The sequence below is a fragment of the Schistocerca americana genome, chromosome X (genome assembly GCF_021461395.2).
Source record: "Schistocerca americana isolate TAMUIC-IGC-003095 chromosome X, iqSchAmer2.1, whole genome shotgun sequence".
Lineage (NCBI taxonomy): Eukaryota > Metazoa > Arthropoda > Insecta > Orthoptera > Acrididae > Schistocerca > Schistocerca americana.
Window position 1 is genome coordinate 84,117,933 of NC_060130.1, and position 21,298 is coordinate 84,139,230.

The 21,298-nt window shown below is 41.3% G+C and overlaps 1 protein-coding gene across 1 annotated transcript in view; it reads right to left on the bottom strand.

The window, feature by feature from the left end:
* Nucleotides 1-21,298, bottom strand: part of LOC124555137 (xaa-Pro aminopeptidase 3-like) — a 187,731-nt gene that overhangs the window by 11,919 nt on the left and 154,514 nt on the right. The window contains exon 5 of the mRNA XM_047128948.1: nucleotides 15,900-16,141. Coding sequence (XP_046984904.1) covers nucleotides 15,900-16,141 — 242 coding nt within the window. The remainder of the gene's footprint in view (nucleotides 1-15,899; nucleotides 16,142-21,298) is intronic.

The following is a 21,298-nucleotide window of genomic DNA, read 5'->3' on the forward strand; positions in this document are numbered from 1 at the left end:
GTGACTGTCTCGCTGCACTCCAGGATCTCTCTGCTGAGCAGAAGAATGATGCCAAGATGTCTCAAATTATGCTTGCCTTAAACCAGTCAGACGATGTGATAGGAAAATTTAAGGTAGTTAATGATTACTTTTCAAGAAAAACTTTGATGCGTTTGAAAAGAGGTGGTTAACAGTGATTCCTAAACATATGCGGTTTGATGTTCTACAGAAATTCCATGACATACCTGCAGCCAGACATTTAGGATTTATTAAGATCTACGATAGAGTCCGCAAGAGATTTTTCTGACAAGGTTTATTTAGGAGTGTCTGTCATTATGTGTTGCACTGTAGAGAGTGCCAGAGGAGAAAGGCAATTCCTCAGAAACCACCTGGTCAACTCATACCAATTCCACCAGCCGAAACATATTTCCAGCATGTTGGGATTGACCTCCTCAAACGATTTCCAACATCTGCTAGTGGCAATAGATGGATTTGTTTGCAAAGATTATCTGACACGCTATGCAATTACAAAAGCCGTGAAAACAGCCGAAGCATTTGAGGTAGCCAAATTCATCATGGAAGACATTGCATTAAAACACGGTGCCCCAAGGTCGTTAATTACAGATCGAGGGAAAGTTTTTCAATCGAATCTTGTGACAGAGATAAACCGTCGGTGCAACATTACTCATCACATGATGACTACCAAGCATCTGCAAACTAACGGGCTTACTGAATGCCTTAATAAGACCTTGGCCGACATGTTACCAATGTTTGTCAATGTTAAGCAGAGCAACTGGGATGAGGTGCTACCTTTTGTGACGTTTGCCTACTACACCGCCAAACAAGTCACCACAGGATTTACGCCATTTCTCCTGGTGCATGGGCGTGAAGTGTCTACGATGATGGACACTGTGTTTCCGTTACATACTGATGACGCGGATGATGACTACATCGGTCAGATGTTAACCAGAGCTGAGGAAGCTCGGCAGTTAGCTCGACTCCGCACACTGCAGAGTCAAGAAAACGATCACCAAAGGTATGACGTGCACCACCGCCCTGTTGTCTACCAGCCTGGTGGCCTTGTCTGGATCTTCACTCCTGTTCGGAAGGTTGGTCTCTCTGAGAAGCTCCTCAGGCACTACTTTGGACCTTATAAGGTTGTAAGACAGTTGTCTGATGTTACTTATGAAGTTGAAGATTTCGACCCCGACGCAAGACGATGAAAGATCAGAGATACAGTCCACGTCCTTCAAATGAAGCCCTACAAGGATCCTGCCACCCAGGGAAAATAGAAGCTCCAGCGACAGGCAACAAGCGGAAAGGTGACGAAGAGTGTAGCAGCAAAAAAAGTTCTCAGAAGATCACCACCACGGCAAGCATCTGTCATTGGGAGTCGAAGTATGCAGGACAGGTGACTCATTCCCGGACTAGGAGGACCTAACACCGAGACACTGTTCTCTAAAGGAGGGAGCAATGTCAAAGCAGAAGCTGAGAGGCACCGTGATGTAGTGGTTATGATACTTAACTGCTGCATGGAGTGTCGTGAGTTCAAAACTCACCTGGACTGTACAATTTTAATTTCTATATTTGGTTCGAGTACATTCTAAAAGTATTCACAAATGTCAAGAATCATTGTACTGGAATGTTCTGTAGCTGTATATATACTGTATGTGTTCTGGCTGGAGGCAGTTTGCTCCGCACTCTTGTATGTGTAAGTGCTGAATAAACCTTCGTTAAGTCAAGTTAGTGTTCATCATCCATCTAATTACACCTTCTTCTATGTGACATTATTTAATTGACATAACTGTGTGAAGTAGGCCAATACTATACTGTATTTGGACAGTACAGGATTGTTTTTCCTACTCACCTGCATTAACTTACATTTTTCTACATTTAGACAAAGCTGGCATTCATCACACTAGGTACAAATTTTTTCTAAGTCACCTTGTATCCTACAGTCACCCAATGACAACTTCATCCTATACACCACAGCATTATCAACAAACAGTTGCAGATTGCTGTTCACCCTGTCCATCAGGATATTTACATATATAGAGTATAAGAGCGATCCTGTCACACTTCTTTGAGGCACTCCTGATGAGACCCTTGTCTCTGATGAACACACACTATCAATGATAATGGACTGGGTTATGTTACTTAAGAAGTCTTCGAGCCATTCACATATCTGGGAACCTATTTCGTATGCTCATATCTTCATTAACAGTCTGGAGTGAGGCACTGTCATATCTTCATTAACAGTCTGGAGTGAGGCACTGTGTCAAATGCTTTCCAGAAATCTAGGAATATGGAATCTACCTGTTGCCCTTCATCCGTGGTTTGCAGGATATCATGCGATAAAAGAAAAAGCTGAGTTTCGCACAATGGTTTCTAAATCTGTGCTGACTTGTGGACAGAACCTTTCCCATCACAAGGAAATTTATTATATTTCAGCTGAGAATATGTTCAAGAATTCTGCACCAAATCAATGTTAAGGATATTGGTTTGTAATTTTGTGTGTGTGTTATTTTAGCCTCTTTATATACGAGAGTAACCTGGACTTTTTTCCAGTCACTTTGGACTTTGCACTTGACAAGAGATTCATAATAAACTGAATTGGGATTACATCTGGACTTGGTGACTTATTTGGTTTCAACTCTCTCGCTTGTTTGTTGGTGACGGGGATGTTTATTACTACGTCCTCCATATGGAAGTCTATGAGACAATTGAATGTTGGTATGTTTGTACAATCATCCTGCATGAATGGTTTCTTAAATGTCAAGTTTAAAACTTCAGCTTTCCTTTTGCTGTCTAGTCACACTAGACTGTCCAGTCAATGAGTGACTGGATAGAAGTCTTATATCCGCTTAGCGATTTTATGCAGGACTATAATTTTCTCAGGCAGTCTTTTTGCTGGGTATGGCAGTGGTAGTTGTTGTATGCTTCATGCATCGATCTATTTATAGACACAAGAATTTCTACTAACTTTTCCCTTTTGTCATTTGTGTGCTCTTTTTTGAAGCAAGAGTGCAACAGTCTCTACTTCCTCATCATTTTCAGAATTTTGTTATTAAACAACAGTGGGTCTTTTCAGTCTTTAATCACTCATTCAGCACATACTTCTCCAGAGAGCAGTTTACAATCTGCAAAAACTTTGTCCATCATAATCGAATTAAATGATATACATTCTTGACTTACCTATGTAATGGTCAGTTACTCGGATGACAAGCCAGTTTTTCTGAATTTAACAAAGTACATGCTTCCACAGTGTCTTACTTGTTACTCATGCTAGCCAATGTATCACTGCACCATGCAACATGCTTACTCAACCCTGTTCTCTAAGGCAAAGACTTAGCTGTCATGTGCCCAAAACATGTTATTACCATCATCAACCCTGTTCTGGCCAACTGTTTTGATATTATAACTTCATATATCGTTTCTTGGTTATTTAAGTTAAACACACAGTGACGTCACTACTGGGGCTACATCTCAAGTATTCATTAGTAAAACATCACCGGTGAACCAGTTACTTATAATGAGAGTGTGTATCAAATGAATGATATTCCCAGATTGGTGTAGGAATGCAAGTGATCATATAACAAAAGAAGAATATTATCTGATGATGTTTACAGTCAATGTATTTTTATAACTTTACCAATATCAGGCTATAAAGCAGTTATGATAAACAATTTTTTACACCATGGCATGGTTCTCTCTCCTAGTAATAGACTATAACATAACAATCCTCTTACCAGCTGCACATTATACTACTGAGAGGAAACAATTGTGGCCACCACCCACCACACGAATGAATGTTGCTCAGTGGTGTTGCATGCAAAGATCAAATAAGGAAACTATGAGGGTTGCCCAGAAAGTGATGCACCAATTCTTTTTCTTTAACAATTCTTTATTGAACATAATGAGAATTACACACATAAGAAAATGGTGTTTTATCTACACACCCTATTTTTCCATGTAATCTCCATCCTGTTCTATGGCCTTCCTCCAGTGCAAAACAAGGGCGTGTTTGTCCAGTAGGTACCAATCCTTGTCCTGGTGGCGGAGCCAGTGCTTTACTGTGTGAATCAACACCACATCGTCCTCAAAATGTCTTCCACGGATGGCATCTTTTAATGGGCCAAACAGGTGGAGGTCTGAGGGGGCTAGGTCAGGGCTGTAGGGTGGATGGGGTAACGCTGTCCAACCCTGTTTTGTGATGTGTTTAGCAGTCCTCAAACTTGGGTATCCTCAGTTCCTTTGCTGATTGACAAATGCAGCACCAACTGCCAAGCCATAATGCATCTGTCCTCGCAAATGACATCAGCTCGCTCAAATGAGTCTGGTGTGACAGCCATGGATGGTCTCCCCAACCACTGCAAATCATGGAGCTCTGCTGAACCGCCTTATGATGACCTCACCCCCCGTGCCCAGTGACTAATTGTACTTCTGTTGACAGCAGATACTCCATAGACATTGCACAAGCATTTGTGAATATTCCGCACAGTTTCCCTCTCTGCAGTGAGAAATTCAGTGATGGCACATTGCTTGTAATGTACATGACCTACAGATGCCATTTTGAAACTGTCCCACAGCTACGCTATCTGTCGGAAGTGATGGGAACTTGGTGCCTCACTCAGGAGGCTTCAAATAATACATACGTAATGTTTTGCATTCATAGCATTGTTTTCAGGAAAAGAAAAAAAAAGCGGTGCATTACTTTCTGGGCAACCCTTGTATATAAGCAGAACAGAGAGAAATGAGGAATCATTCTAGTGATGATGTGGGTTGTAATTGGGGAAATCTACTGACATAAGTGAATTTCACAAAGGGCAGATTGTTACAGCCCCGCACCTAGGAACAAGCATCTGGGAAATGGTGAACCTGGTTGTCTGGTTGCATGCTACCATTGTGAGCATCTATGAAAAGTAGTTGAAGGACAGTGAAAACACAAGTAGACAACAAGGTGTCCGATGTCCATACCTCGAATGGAGAAATCTGCTGACATTAATAGCTTCAAGAAAGGTCAGACTGTTATGGCTCAATGTCTGAGAAGAAGCATCTCAGAAAGGAAGCTGGTCAGCCATTTGTGTGCTACTGTTGTGAGCATCCATGGAAAGAGGCTGAAGGATGGTCAAACCATGAGCAGACAAAAACACATTAAACAAGTACGCCACATCACAAAAGGTGGAGGTTGGAGGTTCGCTTGCTCTGTATATCAGGATACGTGGCTGGTGATCTGTGGTGGGTCTGATGAAGAGAATATAGTTCTACATCTACATCTACATCCATACTCCGCAAGCCACCTGACGGTGTGTGGCGGAGGGTACCTTGAGTACCTCTATCGGTTCTCCCTTCTATTCCAGTCTCGTATTGTTCGTGGAAAGAAGGATTGTCGGTATGCCTCTGTGTGGGCTCTAATCTCTCTGATTTTATCCTCATGGTCTCTTCGCGAGATATACGTAGGAGGGAGCAATATACTGCTTGACTCTTCGGTGAAGGTATGTTCTCGAAACTTTGACAAAAGCCCGTAGCGAGCTACTGAGCGTCTCTCCTGCAGAGTCTTCCACTGGAGTTTATCTATCATCTCCGTAACGCTTTCGCAATTACTAAATGATCCTGTAACAAAGCGTGCTGCTCTCCGTTGGATCTTCTCTATATCTTCTATCAACCCTATCTGGTACGGATCCCACACTGCTGAGCAGTATTCAAGCAGTGGGCGAACAAGCGTACTGTAACCCACTTCCTTTGTTTTTGGATTGCATTTCCTTAGGATTTTTCCAATGAATCTCAGTCTGGCATCTGCTTTAGCGACGATCAACATTATATGATCATTCCATTTTAAATCACTCCTAATGCGTACTCCCAGATAATTTATGGTATTAACTGCTTCCAGTTGCTGACCTGCTATTTTGTAGCTAAATGATAAAGGATCTATCTTTCTGTGTATTCGCAGCACATTACACTTGTCTACATTGAGATTCAATTGCCATTCCCTGCACCATGCATCAATTCGCTGCAGATCCTCCTGCATTTCAGTACAATTTTCCATTGTTACAACCTCTCGATACACCACAGCATCATCCGCAAAAAGCCTCAGTGAACTTCCGATGTCATCCACAAGGTCATTTATGTATATTGTGAATAGCAACGGTCCTATGACACTCCCCTGCGGCACACCTGAAATCACTCTTACTTCGGAAGACTTCTCTCCATTGAGAATGACATGCTGCGTCCTGTTATCTAGGAACTCCTCAATCCAATCACACAATTGGTCTGATAGTCCATATGCTCTTACTTTGTTCATTAAATGACTGTGGGGAACTGTATCGAACGCCTTGCGGAAGTCAAGAAACACGGCATCTACCTGTGAACCCGTATCTATGGCCCTCTGAGTCTCGTGGATGAATAGCGCGAGCTGGGTTTCACATGACCGTCTTTTTCGAAACCCATGCTGATTCCTACAGAGTAGATTTCTAGTCTCCAGAAAAGTCATTATACTCGAACACAATACGTGTTCCAAAATTCTACAACTGATCGACGTTAGAGATATAGGTCTATAGTTCTGCACATCTGCTCGACGTCCCTTCTTGAAAACGGGGATGACCTGTGCCCTTTTCCAATCCTTTGGAACGCTACGCTCTTCTAGAGACCTACGGTACACCGCTGCAAGAAGGGGGGCAAGTTCCTTCACGCACTCTGTGTAAAATTGAACTGGTGTCCCATCAGGTCCAGAGGCCTTTCCTCTTATGAGCGATTTTAATTGTTTCTCTATCCCTCTGTCGTCTATTTCGATATCTACCATTTTGTCATCTGTGCGACAATCTAGAGAAGGAACTACAGTGCAATCTTCCTCTGTGAAACAACTTTGGAAAAAGACATTTAGTATTTAGGCCTTTAGTCTGTCATCCTATGTTTCAGTACCATTTTGGTCACAGAGTGTCTGGACATTTTGTTTTGATCCACCTACCGCTTTGACATAAGACCAAAATTTCTTAGGATTTTCTGCCCAGTCAGTACATAGAGCTTTACTTTCGAATTCATTGAACGCCTCTCACATAGCCCTCCTCACACTACATTTCGCTTCGCGTAATTTTTGTTTGTCTGCAAGGCTTTGGCTATGTTTATGTTTGCTGTGAAGTTCCCTTTGCTTCCGCAGCAGTTTTCTAACTCGGTTGTTGTACCACGGTGGCTCTTTTCCATCTCTTACGATCTTGCTTGGCACATACTCATCTAACGCATTATGTACGACGGTTTTGAACTTTGTCCACTGATCCTCAACACTATCTGTACTTGAGACAAAACTTTTGTGTTGAGCCAACAGGTACTCTGAAATCTGCTTTTTGTCACTTTTTCTAAACAGAAAAATCTTCCTACCCTTTTTAATATTCCTATTTATGGCTGAAATCATCGATGCCATAACCGCTTTATGATCGTTGATTCCCTGTTCTGTGTTAACTTTCTCAAATGGTTCGGGTCTGTTTGTCACCAGAAGGTCTAATATGTTATCGCCACGAGTCAGTTCTCTGTTTAACTGCTCAAGGTAGTTTTCAGATAAAGCACTTAAAAAAATTTCACTGGATTCTTTGTCCCTGCCACCCGTTATGAACGTCTGAGTCTCCCAGTCAATATCCGGCAAATTAAAATCTCCACCCAGAACTATAACATGGTGGGGAAATCTACTCGAAATATTTTCCAAATTATCCTTCAGGTGCTCAGCCACAACAGCTGCTGAGCCAGGGGGCCTATAGAGACATCCAATTACCATGTCTGAGCCTGCTTTAACCGTGACCTTCACCCAAATCATTTCACATTTCGGATCTCCGTCAGTTTCCTTCGATACTATTGCACTTCTTATCGCTATAAACACGCCTCCCCCTTCACTGTCCAGCCTGTCACTGCGGTATACATTCCAATCTGAGTTTAGGATTTCATTACTATTTACATCTGGTTTCAGCCAACTTTCTGTCCCTAGTACTATATGGGCGTTGTGACCGTTTATTAATGAGAGCAGTTCTGGGGCCTTTCTGTAGACGCTCCTGCAGTTTACTATTAGCACATTAATATTGTTATTCCCTGTTGCATTTTGCCTACTCCTACCTTGCTGCGTCACAGGAGGCGTCTTGTCAGGCCTAGGGAGGGGATTCTCTAACCTAAAAAACCCCCATGTGCACTCCACACGTACTCCGCTACCCTTGTAGCTGCTTCCGGCGTGTAGTGCACGCCTGACCTATTCAGGGGGACCCTACATTTCTCCACCCGATAGTGGAGGTCGAGAAATTTGCACCCCAGATCTCCGCAGAATCGTCTGAGCCTCTGGTTTAAGCCTTCCACTCGGTTCCAAACCAGAGGACCGCGATCGGTTCTGAGAACGATACTACAAATGGTTAGCTCTGATTTCACCCAGCGAGTGAGGCTTTCCACCTTCACCAATTCCGCCAACCGCCTGTACGAACTGAGGATGACCTCTGAACCCAGACGGCAGGAGTCATTGGTGCCGACATGAGCAACAATTTGCAGTCGGGTGCACCCAGTGCTCTCTATCGCCACCAGCAGAGCCTCCTCCACATCTCGGATGAGACCCCCTGGCAAGCAGACAGAGTGAACACTGGCCTTCTTCCCCGACCTTCCCGCTATTTCCCTAAGGGGCTCCATCACCCACCTAACGTTGGAGCTCCCAATAACTAATAAACCCCTCCCCCCGTGTGCCTGCTCGGACCTTGCTGAAGGAGCAGCCACATGTCCACTCACAGGCAGAGCGGGCGATGCCACACGCCGCTGAACCCGCCACTCCCCTTGGGGAGAGGGTGGCCCAACCGCGCCCAGTACACGCGAAGATGTCTCGACAGTAGGGACAGTGGGTGAAGCATGTAACACCTGGGATGTACCTTGCGATGCACCAGACGCCCCACTGCCGCTACACTCCGAGGCAGCAGCCTGAAGACGGCTGACCGCGGCCATCAACACGCTCAGCTGTTCGCGAACAGTGGCCAGCTCCTCCTGCGTCTGTACACAGCAGTCACACATCCTATCCATCCTAAGGAATCAATTTACTGAAGAGAGTTAATCAACCTTTAACTAGACTGCTAATTCACTAAAGGCGGCTGTTTATTAACTAAACTGTGGTTGCTAGGCACTTCTTGTAGAAAACAATGAAAATAGCACTACCTGTCTCTGGACTGTATTGAAAACAAACACTAGCACTACTGGCACTATGGCTGACTAAAGGGACCCTCTCTGACTGTATTCAAAACAAACACGAAATCTATGGAACACTATTAATAGCACCCGACAATTAAAGCTTCCTAAAAGCAAATACACACGGAAGAAGAAGTGACAAGTAAGAAAAATACAGTTAATACTTAAATTAAGGTAGCTCGCTGCACAGCAGACGTGAAGCAGACGGCAGTTACGACAACACTGACTCTACTGGCACTATGGCTGACTAAAGGGACACTCTCTGACTGTATTCAAAACAAACACGAAATCTATGGAACACTATCAATAGCACCCGACAATTAAAGCTTCCTAAAAGCAAATACACACGGAAGAAGAAGTGACAAGTAAGAAAAATACAGTTAATACTTAAATTAAGGTAGCTCGCTGCACAGCAGACGTGAAGCAGACGGCAGTTACGACGACACTGTGCAGGCACAAGTGGTTTGGAGTACACTGTTAAGCACATATTGTTGAACATGGAGCTCCACAGCAGATGACGCCTACACGTTCCTATGTTGACCCAACGACATCAACAGTTATGAGTGCAGTGGGCACAAGATCATGGAGACTGGACTACGGATCAATGGAAACATGTCACTTGGTCATATGAATCATATTTCTTGTTACATCAGGTAAGTGGTCATGTGCAGATATGGTGTTATCCAGGCTAGCTGCTGCTCAAAAGATGCACCACACCATGGACAACGGCCGATGAGGGCAGTTTTATGCTATGGGGTGTATTCACCTGGGCTTCCACGGGACCTGCGGTGGTAATCAAAGGCACCTTGCAACAGTGCACCAAATGAATATTATGGCAAACCATTGCATGGCTTCATGCCTGATGTCTTCCACAAAGGTGATGACATCTTCCAGCAGGATAACTGTCTGTGTCAGAATCTCAGAAATGTGCTACAAAAGTGAACTCATACTGATGTTTAGACCACTAAATACGCCTGATCTGAGCTCAACAGAACACATCTGGGACACTATCGGGTGCCAGGTCCGTGTCCACAAACCATCAACCCATAATTTACAAGACTGCATGACCTGTGCACAGACATTTGGTGCCACATGCATCTGGAAACTTTCCAAGGACTTGTCGAATCCATGCCATACAGATGTATCACATTCCAGAAGTTCATCAATAAGCTATTAAGCAGTGGTTATAATGTTTTGGCAACATACTGTAACATTCCCAGGACCTTAACAAGTGCTGGTCAGGAACAGATATGGTGAGTCAGACAACTGTGCACGTGACTAGTTAGTGCTGTCAGTCCATAACACTTTTTATTAATTTATTTTACTACAATACAACTCATTACCTTATGTCTACAAAGAGCAATAATAATTCCATATAACAGTTTAGGCCACTACCTTCTGTCTGTTTTCATCTGTGCACCTACCCCTACCCATCAATACATCCCACATCACATAAATTTTCTTAAAAATCTACAAAATATAGAAATTTAAAAATATAGTGCTCATAATTATTTAACAAAACTAATCTTGCAAATTAGACTAACTGAATGCATACCTGGTCTAATTACTAAATTTTGTCAGTCTGATCAAATTTTCTGTCAATAGGACTCTTGATTGTTTGTACTATGTCTCTGAGATTTTGTACATGTTATAACTGTTAGAGTATCTTGCCAACTCAGTCATAATTATATTATATGTAGTATTTGTTAACAACTCTGGCACTATTGTGCTACTACCACAATTTTTTTGGACCACGTGCAGCTAGACACTAGGATCATAGTGACTACACTCCATGACTTTAGTTTCTATCTGCACATGGTCCAGAACATAATGTCCCTGAACACCTTCATCTGATGATGAGCCTACAGTGGCTTAAAAGCTAGTGAATGGTATAATAAATTGTATCAAAAATGACTGATTGCATATTATAAGCCACCAATTTCAATCACAGTTGCAGTTAGGCATTCAGAATGGATATAATGAAATATCAGTTTGTTTCTCATTACAAACAAAATTTCTTTTAAAGTAAATTGTTGTTTGTCCATTTTATATGACACACTCAAATTGATGTACTGTGATATTTGGTTTAATGAATTGTATTAACAGGGACAGCAAAACCTGAAGAATAACCAGTACTCCAGCAGCAACTGAGAAGACAGTGAGAAAGTTGGGGTAACAGAAATAGAAGTGAATGATAATGAATGTGCTACATCTCCCATGGGGAGATGCTTCATAATAAATAATAAGACACATGTAAACAAGAACAATGGCTATTACAAGCACAGTAGAGAGATTTAGTAACAAAAGAAAATTCTTCTCAATGACACAGCATCTCTGACACTAACAAGCATACGCCTGGAACACACAGTGAATAAACTATGCCACTGATAGTCCCTAGTGATAGAGGTTGAGTTTTGGCATAGTTGGCTGACAGATACATCTCAGGATATCGCTGGAAAGTCATAGGTCCTGCCAAGGTGGCTTCCAACTGGGCTCTGTCTGATGGACTGCTAAGAGATGACACTCTAACTGACCTACAGCTCAAGTGGAGTGAACTGCCAAACAGTTGGTTTGTGCTGCCCTATATAGCCGGGGCAAGGAGAAATTCATCGATCCAGTTCCGAACATGCGACATGGTGGAGGAAATAGGTCTCTGGCACAGAGGACCTCTGGTGGCACTTGTCCTGCCGTGTGTCATCCTTGTTGTGATCAATGCAATCCAGGAAGGCAATGCCTTGTACGTATGCGAACCTGGGAAATGACTTGTACATATGCGAACCTGAGATGCTTCAATGTCTGGAGGTTGCTGATCCCTTTAGGTGAATGGTGGGTACATGGCATTATGACTTTAAGAGACAGCTACCTTTGGCATATTGTCCTGTTTGCCTATTTCCTTATTTCTATTGCAATTGCTCATCATCAAATTTCAAAAGACAGTAGGAGTGATTTATTGTGTGAAGTGACACTCTTCAGTTCCTAATACTCCGATGTATCACAAATGATAGAAGTTTCAACATAATATTATGATGTGTTAGGTTCACATGTTTTATGGTAAGTGTGGCAGGTATCTGTACCTCTCTTTGATTTAATGAGTGACCACTACCAAACTGTGGCCACGAGCACAGTTGACCACTCAGTGGCAGAACATACTGCTGAGCACAACATGCTCGATTTCATGTCTGTTTCTTAACTGGTGCCATCTGTATCCTTCCCCCTAACACCAGCTGCTCTTATGCGGAAGGGAGTTTCCCTTGCAACACATCCTTGAATCCTATAATCCTGCCAACTTGAATTTCCGGTAGTCCGCTGCCCCAGGGCCCTAACTTCTCTCATCCTGCAGCCACAATCTATTCCCCACAGTCTCCCCTTTCTCTGTCATCTCCCCTTCCCAACACACTCCCCATTCCAGTGTGTGCTGCACAAGCTCACTACAACCTGTGGCCATGGCACATTCACATTCCTGTGCCTCATCTTCCTCCCACACTCTTTATTTCACACATCTGCTGCCTCTCCCTCCATGCTATCAGCCACTCATCCACCCCAACCCACTCTCCACCGCCACCCCCTCCTCCCTCTCACCCCTTGCTCACTCTTCCCAATACAACCACTCATCACAGTTGAGCTGCAAAGCTGCATTACCACGTTATCAGCTAGCACAATGTAGCCGTGTGTGTGTGTGTGTGTGTGTGTGTGTGTGTGTGTTTACGGAATTCTGAGACCTGCTCTGAAAAAAAATTTCATCATCTTGTTTTTTCCTTTCTTTTTTCTAATGTAGTTTGGGAGCTCATTTTGCACAATCTTGGATGGTGCACTTGTCCCATTCTTAGGTTATACATATGTCCTATCAGACTTAGACATTGCAAAGCTAATGGTTCAGCTTTGTTATACATGTGCATCATGGGAGAATTCATAATTATATACAGCCACCAAATACAGTTCACCAGTTTTGCTCTTCACATGACGGCAGAGAAGCCTTTGCATAGGTGAAGTTCTGTTACACACTTTTCAAAAGGACCAGGGATTGGTTACAGGAATTATGATTTTACCAACCATTTACAATATCTTCCTATATGGAAGTTAGCGTTCTTTTGCAGGAAACTTAAGCTCACTCAGTAATTTATCCAAAGTTGAATGATGGACATCATCATGACTTTGCATGCCCATTTCAACTTAAATATTCAAATAGCAAACCAAGAATCTGGCAGATACAGAAATCTAATTGATCAGAAAAGATCAGATACACCAGGATTTAAAAGTAAGTGTGAAACAACGTGTTCAGACAGCAAGATATCTCCACTTAAGACTATCTGCATGCAGGTCTGTAATTTTTGGGAGAAAAATGATCAGAAATATTAGAGTCATGGTAGAACTTACAGTACGGATACTGGGGAAGAAAGAGCAACCTGTAAAACAAACTATAGAGCAGAGTGAATAATCTCCTTGAATAATGTCCCAGTGTGCCGGTAAAGAGTAAAAAATATTCATGACATTAAAGGTTGTTTATAAAAACATTATTATGAAGAAAATTGGATTGATGTATTGATACAAGAATGTGCATCATGGAAGAATTCATAATTATGTAAAACCACCGAAATCTATGTGAACCTCAGATTCAATCAATGAACTAACTAGTATTTTTTATCAATATTGTGTTTTGATGTGTGTCTGAATAATCTGTAATGGAATGTTCTTGTAGAATGTAAATAATTTAGGAGTGAAGGTAATAACTCATCAAACAGCAGAAGTATCAAGTTGTCGAAAAGCACACAAACAAGACCGGAAACTTTGCTAGCTTTTGGATGAATCCTCCTTCGAGCTACAGCATGTGCGTACGTGCACACACACACAAATACACACACACACACACACACACACACACACACACACAATACTTTGTAATTCTTTTTCCCTTTTCATCCACTACACAATTTCTAAGAAACTTTAAATATATCTGTGGTGTCACCGCCAGACACCACACTTGCTAGGTGGTAGCTTAAATCGGCCGCGGTCCATTTAGTACATGTCGGACCCGCGTGTCGCCACTGTGTGATCGCAGACCTAGCGCCACCACAAGGCAGGTCTCGTGATACGAACAAGCACTCGCCCCAGTTGGACGGACGACCTAGCTAGCGACTAGATGTACGAAGCCTTTCTCTCTCATTAGCCGAGAGACAGAATAGCCTTCAGCTAAGTTAATGGCTACGAACTAGCAAGGCGCCATTAGCCTTACAGTGATTGTAATTAAAGTCTCCTGTGTATAGTCAAGAGCGATGTACCACAATAATTGATTAAAGATAAGTATTAATCCAGCTACGTACTTTTCTTCATAGCATTAATTACGTAGCCTGTTCCAGACTTGACGCCCGTCGGCGTGTGTGCACGCGTGCCTTTCCTTCGGCTACCTCCAGTGGCGTAACAGTCTTGTTACGTCACAACAATATCAATAATTTATTACATTTTATACGATAAGTACAATCTTTGACTTTGAATGATTATTCAGTATTACATTTTTCATATTAAAACCACCTTCCAGAAATGGGATTGATTAATCATTTGTGATAAATTTGCATAACAGTCATCTGCAGATGCGTTCACATTAAATGCCAACATGTGTACATTTTAGTATCAAAAATGGATATATACATTTTCAAGCCAATTTTTACGATTAAATGAAAATGATATTGGATACTACACAATACCATCCCTGTAGAACTGAGTTAAAATAATCTACAAATCAATCTGTACCTTCTATTCCTCAGAGGAATTCTTGAACAGAAATAGTTAATCATTTTTACGGGAAAAATCTATAAATGGATAGTACGTATCCACATTAATCCATTTCTTTAATTTTTTAATTTTTGCTTTTCAGATATATGCGAACAAAACAGCATACCAAGAGGTAAATATTTATAATATATTTTAATGGCTAAATAATGACCATTTGGGCAATAGAGCTTGTCTCATAATTAATATTTCTGTGAATAGTTGTGCACAGTAGAGCTCCACAGCTAAATGAACTGCAGTAAGTATACTCTCAAATATCTCAACCTTGGGTTGCATGACATACTTTCACCGCCTGCATGACAACAGCTATTGGACGGAGCTTCATGCAGCAAGCAAAACTATGTCTTTCACCCACAAGTATCTGGCTTGGCTAACAGCAGGAAATAAAATGAAGTTTTCTAGAAAGAAAACTGCTGTAGAAAATTTCTATGTGAACTGCATATAATCAGTCTCTTTACCCTAAAAATGTCATTAGCCAGCAATACACAAATGATCATTAACATGTTCTTGTGCACCATCTCAGGTTTCTACCATGAAAGTGAGAATGAAAAAGTGGTTTAAAGCCAACTGCAACTGGTAAGATTTCTGTAAGTCAGTTAAATTACTATTTTATAAGACCTCTATTCGGAAACAACAGAAGAACATCCTTTATGCTACATGACAGATCAACATAAATCTTAAAAAATAGAGACTTAGAACACTTCAGAAAAAACTGAATAGTAGCCTTGTAGACAGATGTTGGCCAGTCAGAACAAGCCTACGGCCTAACCCATGAGTGATGTAGGAAGCTTTGAAAGTGACTTCTTGGATTCCATATTTAATTAAATCTTTAACTTCTGCATGCAGTGTTATCAAGTGAGGTCGAATGGTGAATAAATAATTAATACTGAGTACTATGGCATAAAATAAATGAAAAATGAGAGAGAGGCTCCAGTATTACTCACAGAAGCTCCATCTTCATTTCTAAAACTCCGAGAAATAACCCCTGCAGCAATTAATTTCTCCCGAATGAGTGTGCACATGTGGTGAAAGAGAGCATCCAGTGGAGGAAATGTTGAACAGTGCTGTATTAAGGACATCTGCACTTCCAACAAGGCTTCATATAAAACCTGTTGCTCATCTGAAAACTTTCCCGAAACAGGCCATGTGCGAGTTATGTCACTACAGTATCCGTGGTACTCACAACCTGAAACACAAAAATATCAACTGCTGTTGACACTGTGTATAAAAGACACTACAAACAGGCAACACGAATAAAATACAAACAAACAATGGGAAAAACAACTGAAAAGACAAAATTATAAAGCAAATCCTTTTTTGTTACATGAAAATGTCTTAAGGTGTGCACAACAGCAAGCTTACATGAGAATTTCAAGTAAAAAAAGAAAAAGTGTAACACAGCTTAGCGAACAATGCCACTGAAAAGTTTGCGGAGTACTGTTGCGTTGAGCAGAGTTTGAATAAAACGTATTTTTTCAGTAGAGGTGTGACATGTATCCTGCTTACAAAAAATGCCACAGAAACTACCATGATATTGAAAATGGCGTACAAAGATGATACTAAGGGAAAACTCATGCGTACAGGTGGTTTTCTTGATAACAAAGATAATAAATTAAGTTGACAAACCTCATTCTGGACATCTATTAACTGCCTGAACAGATGAAATTGTCAAGAAAAACCACAAACTTGAGCTTGGAGAACGTCTGAACACAACAGAGTCAACTGGATTTCTGAGAGCTTAGTTCAGTGAATTTTAATAGAAAATTTGAGAAAGAAAAGGGTCGTTGCCACATTTGCGACTAAGGTTTCCACTGACCAGCAAAAAGAGCAATGAGTGGAAGCATGTTGTGCATTGAAAGAACAATTCCAAGCTGCCTCAGAATTTTTTCCAACCTCATCACTGGTGACAAGTAAAGGCGACATAGTTACAACCCCAACAGCAAACAATAATGAACCGAATGAAAGATAACATTGTGACCTAGCTAAAAAAAAGGCTTATCAAATGAAGTTAAAAATCAAGAAAATATCCATTTCTTTTATCTTAACTGATTCTTCTCCCTTCTTGGTAAAACAACATACACTTTAAGACAAAAAAAGATGAACCATGAAGGAATTCTCCAAATGGGCAGAAATCGGCAGATGTGACATACATATAAAGACAAACAAATGATTACAATTTCAGGAAATTGGATGATTTATTCAAGAAGAAGAGCTTCACAAACTGAGCAAGTCAATAAAATGTTGGTCCGCCTCTAGCACTTATGCAAGCAGTTCTTTGGATTGGCACTGATTGGTAGGGTTGTTGGATGTCCTCCTTAGGGATATCGTGCCAAATTCTGTCTAAGTGGCATGTTAGATCATCAAAATCCGAAGCTGGCTGGAGGGCCCTGCACACAATGCTCCATAGATTCACAATTTTGGTGCAATCCGGTGACCTTGCTGGCCAAGATAAGGTTCGCAAGCATGAAGACAAGCTATAGAAACCCCATTGAGTGCAAGCTGGCATTGTTTTGCTAAAACGTATGCCTAGGATGGCTTGCCATGGAGGGAACGGAGCACAGAATAATATTGACGCAGGGCTGTGCTGTAAGGGTGCTGTGGATGACAGCCTAAGGGATCAAGCTATCAGAAGAAATAGCATCCCTGACCATCACTCCTGGTTGTTAGGCCGTATGGCGGATGACGGTCAGATTGGTTTTCCACTGCTTTGTGGAGTGACTATATGGCAGGTGACAGGTTGGTATCCCACCACTGTCTGCAGTGTCTCCAGCCATGTCTTCACTGGTCATTGGGGCTTAGTTCAAAGTAGGACTCATCACTGAAAACAATTCTACTCCGTTCAATGAAATTCCAGGCTGAAGACATGTCTGGAGATGCTCCAGACAGTGGTGGGATACCGACCTTACTGTTGCCCACCATACAGCCCGACAATCACAACTGTTGGTCTGGATTGCCATTTCTTTTCACAGTAGACCCTTCACGTTGTCATCTGTGGCACCGATACAGCAGAACGGTACATCAATGATACTCTACACCCCATTTTGTTGTCTTTCATGGTAAGCCATCCAGGCCTTACATTTCAGCAAGATAATGCCTGCCTGCATGCAGCGAGAGTTTCTACTGCTTGTCTTCATGCTTATCAACCCCTACCTTGGCCAACAAGAATGTTGGATATCTCCCCAACTGAGAACATTTGAAGCATTATGGGCAAAGCCTTCCAACGCGCTGAAATTTTAATGATCTAATGCACCAGTTGGACAGAATTTGGCATGATATCCCTCAGGAGGAGATCCAACAACTCTATCAAACAATGCCAAGCAGAATAATTACTTGCATAAAAGCCAGAGGGGGACCAACACATTATTGACTTGCTCAGTTTTTGAAGCTCTTTCTCTTGAATAGATCACCCAATTTTTCTGAAATCATACTCACTTGTTTGTCAATACATCTACATCACATTTACCAATTACTGTCCCATTCAGATAATTTCTTTGCAGTGTTTTTTTTTTTTTTCTTTTTTCTTTTTTGTCTTAGAATGTGATAATAAATGAGAAGCACAATACTGTGAATGTTCTACAGATTAACTAATTTAGTTAGTCGGTTTTCAGCTTATGAGGTCATCGTCACGCTTTAACTGACTATCATCATCAAACAAGTTACAATATTTGTGAACAACACTGGTAAAGATGTTACTCATCTAGACTGAAGTGCAAACACACAGTATATGTCATCTTTGACAGTGCAGTGGTAATGCAATTAAAAGGTAAAAAGTTGAACAATAAATACAAATGAAGTGGCACACCAGGAAAAACATTAACACTACACTCAAAAAACTGTCCCTACATGACAGTTTAAATTAATTTAACAATTCCAATAAAATAAAATTAGTACTTGAAATGGCAATTAAAGAAAAGCCCAGAGAGATACTACATATAGAATGTAATATGGAAGTAGACTAAAAGATGGAATTGATAAATGTCACAACAGAATATATGGAGTATATTGGTAATCACAATAAAATTAAAATAAATAAATACAGGAAAATCGAGGAACAGAAAGGAACAGGCAGTGTAAGGAAGCATTGGAAAATGGAGAGAGGATTTAGATTAAATAAAATTTAGAAGGGGGGAAGTATTGAGCTGTGTTTGGTCATTTAATATTAAGTCAGGCCTGGGAGGCCAGATGTTTGTTGATTTCCAGGGCTTCCAACTGGTTGAGTTTTCGGTCTCTGTTATAACACCATCACATAGGGAGGTTTTTTCTAGGCACAAAGAGAATACCACAATTAAGTAGTAAGTATAAGGACATCTTCCTCCAATTCACCAGCATTATGTACTATGTCCACACCAAATAAGAACCTACGATCAAAAATAAACAGTGCCACAACTGACTGAAAAGAGCTTTGCCCTGCCACAGCCCAGGCAACGATTTGAAGTGGAATGATCATATAAAACTAATTGTTGGTAAGGCGGGTACCAGGTTGAGATTCATTGGGAGAGTGCTTAGAAAATGTAGTCCATCAACAAAGGAGGTGGCTTACAAAACACTCGTTCGACCTATACTTGAGTATTGCTCATCAGTGTGGGATCCGTACCAGGTCGGGTTGACGGAGGAGATAGAGAAGATCCAAAGAAGAGCGGCGCGTTTCGTCACTGGGTTATTTGGTAACCGTGATAGCGTTACGGAGATGTTTAATAAACTCAAGTGGCAGACTCTGCAAGAGAGGCGCTCTGCATCGCGGTGTAGCTTGCTCGCCAGGTTTCGAGAGGGTGCGTTTCTGGATGAGGTATCGAATATATTGCTTCCCCCTACTTATACTTCCCGAGGAGATCACGAATGTAAAATTAGAGAGATTAGAGCGCGCACGGAGGCTTTCAGACAGTCGTTCTTCCCGCGAACCATACGCGACTGGAACAGGAAAGGGAGGTAATGACAGTGGCACGTAAAGTGCCCTCCGCCAAACACCGTTGGGTGGCTTGCGGAGTATCAATGTAGATGTAGATGTAGACCATTGCCTTCAGAGATGGAGTGAAAGGTGAGAAGAAAGAATTGTTCTTAATTCTTTCCTGAGGTTCAAATTTTATTTAACTGTTACCAAAGTGGGTGAATTCAGAATAGTTCCAGATTTTTGGAAAACAGTAAAACATAACATCCCATCCCTTAGGAGGCCATTTTGTTATAATGAGTGACCACATAATTATGACTATTCTTTCTTATTTCATGGCCAATTCAGTTTAGACTAGAAAAGTAATAGTGACAATCTAAACCACAGTATTAGCTGCTCACAAAACCACTTCTGCTTGCAGACTGCAGCTATCGACAATGTCTGGTGTGCTACCATGTCTTGCTAGTGACATCACAGCACTGGTTGAGTAAGTTTTGTGCCAGAAGCTGGAATCCATTCTCTCAGTATTCACCAATTGAACAAATTTAACCTGCATGTAAAAAAAGAGCTTTTAACAAGGTAAGAGTGGTGCCCCCCCCCCCCCTTTCTTATAATCCTGCAAAATCTCCTCATCAAACTATGTTGCAAAGCTAATAAATTTAGCTCATTTATTAGTAGCTCAATTACACAGCTACAATATGAGTGAAGATAAATTATATTATTTCAACCAAAGGATAAAATTTCTGTTCAAATATCACACACACTGAAAAACTGAAATGACATCAGGATACAAAATACTAATGTAGTTAAAAAGCAGGATAAAAGGAAAAGTAGATAAGTACACTGGAGAAGACCAATTTGGATTTAGAGAATGCAGAGGAGCAAGAGAAGCAATTTTGGCATGACGCATGCTATTGGGGAGAATGATGGATATAAATAGAAGAACTTGAGTTACCTTCTCTGAATTAGAAAAAGCTTTTGACAGTGTGAACTGGGAGCTACTCTTCAAAGGTGTGAAAAAATAGGACTTCACTGGAAGGATAGAAGAATGATCAATCAACTGTATAGAACCAAAGCATAAAAATAAACATCAATAATATTGAGGAAGAGACCAGGATTACAAAAGGAGTTAGACAAGGACGTTGCCTATCTCCATATTTATTTAATGTGTTCATTGAGGAAGCTACTCATATGATGTAGAAGAAGGCAAAGGGAATAAAAGGCAATGGTGAAAGGATACATTGTACTAGATTAGCTGGTGACATTGTGATAGATGGAGACTCTGAGAAAGAAATGAATAGAATGTTGCACGTCCTATCAGACACTCTCAAACTAAGGAAATTGAAAACTGTTAAACCGAACAGGGTCCCTGTACCTGATAGAATCATTGACACATTCTATACAAAATTTGTGACTTAGTTAGCCCCTCTTTTAACCATAACATACTGTACATGCTTC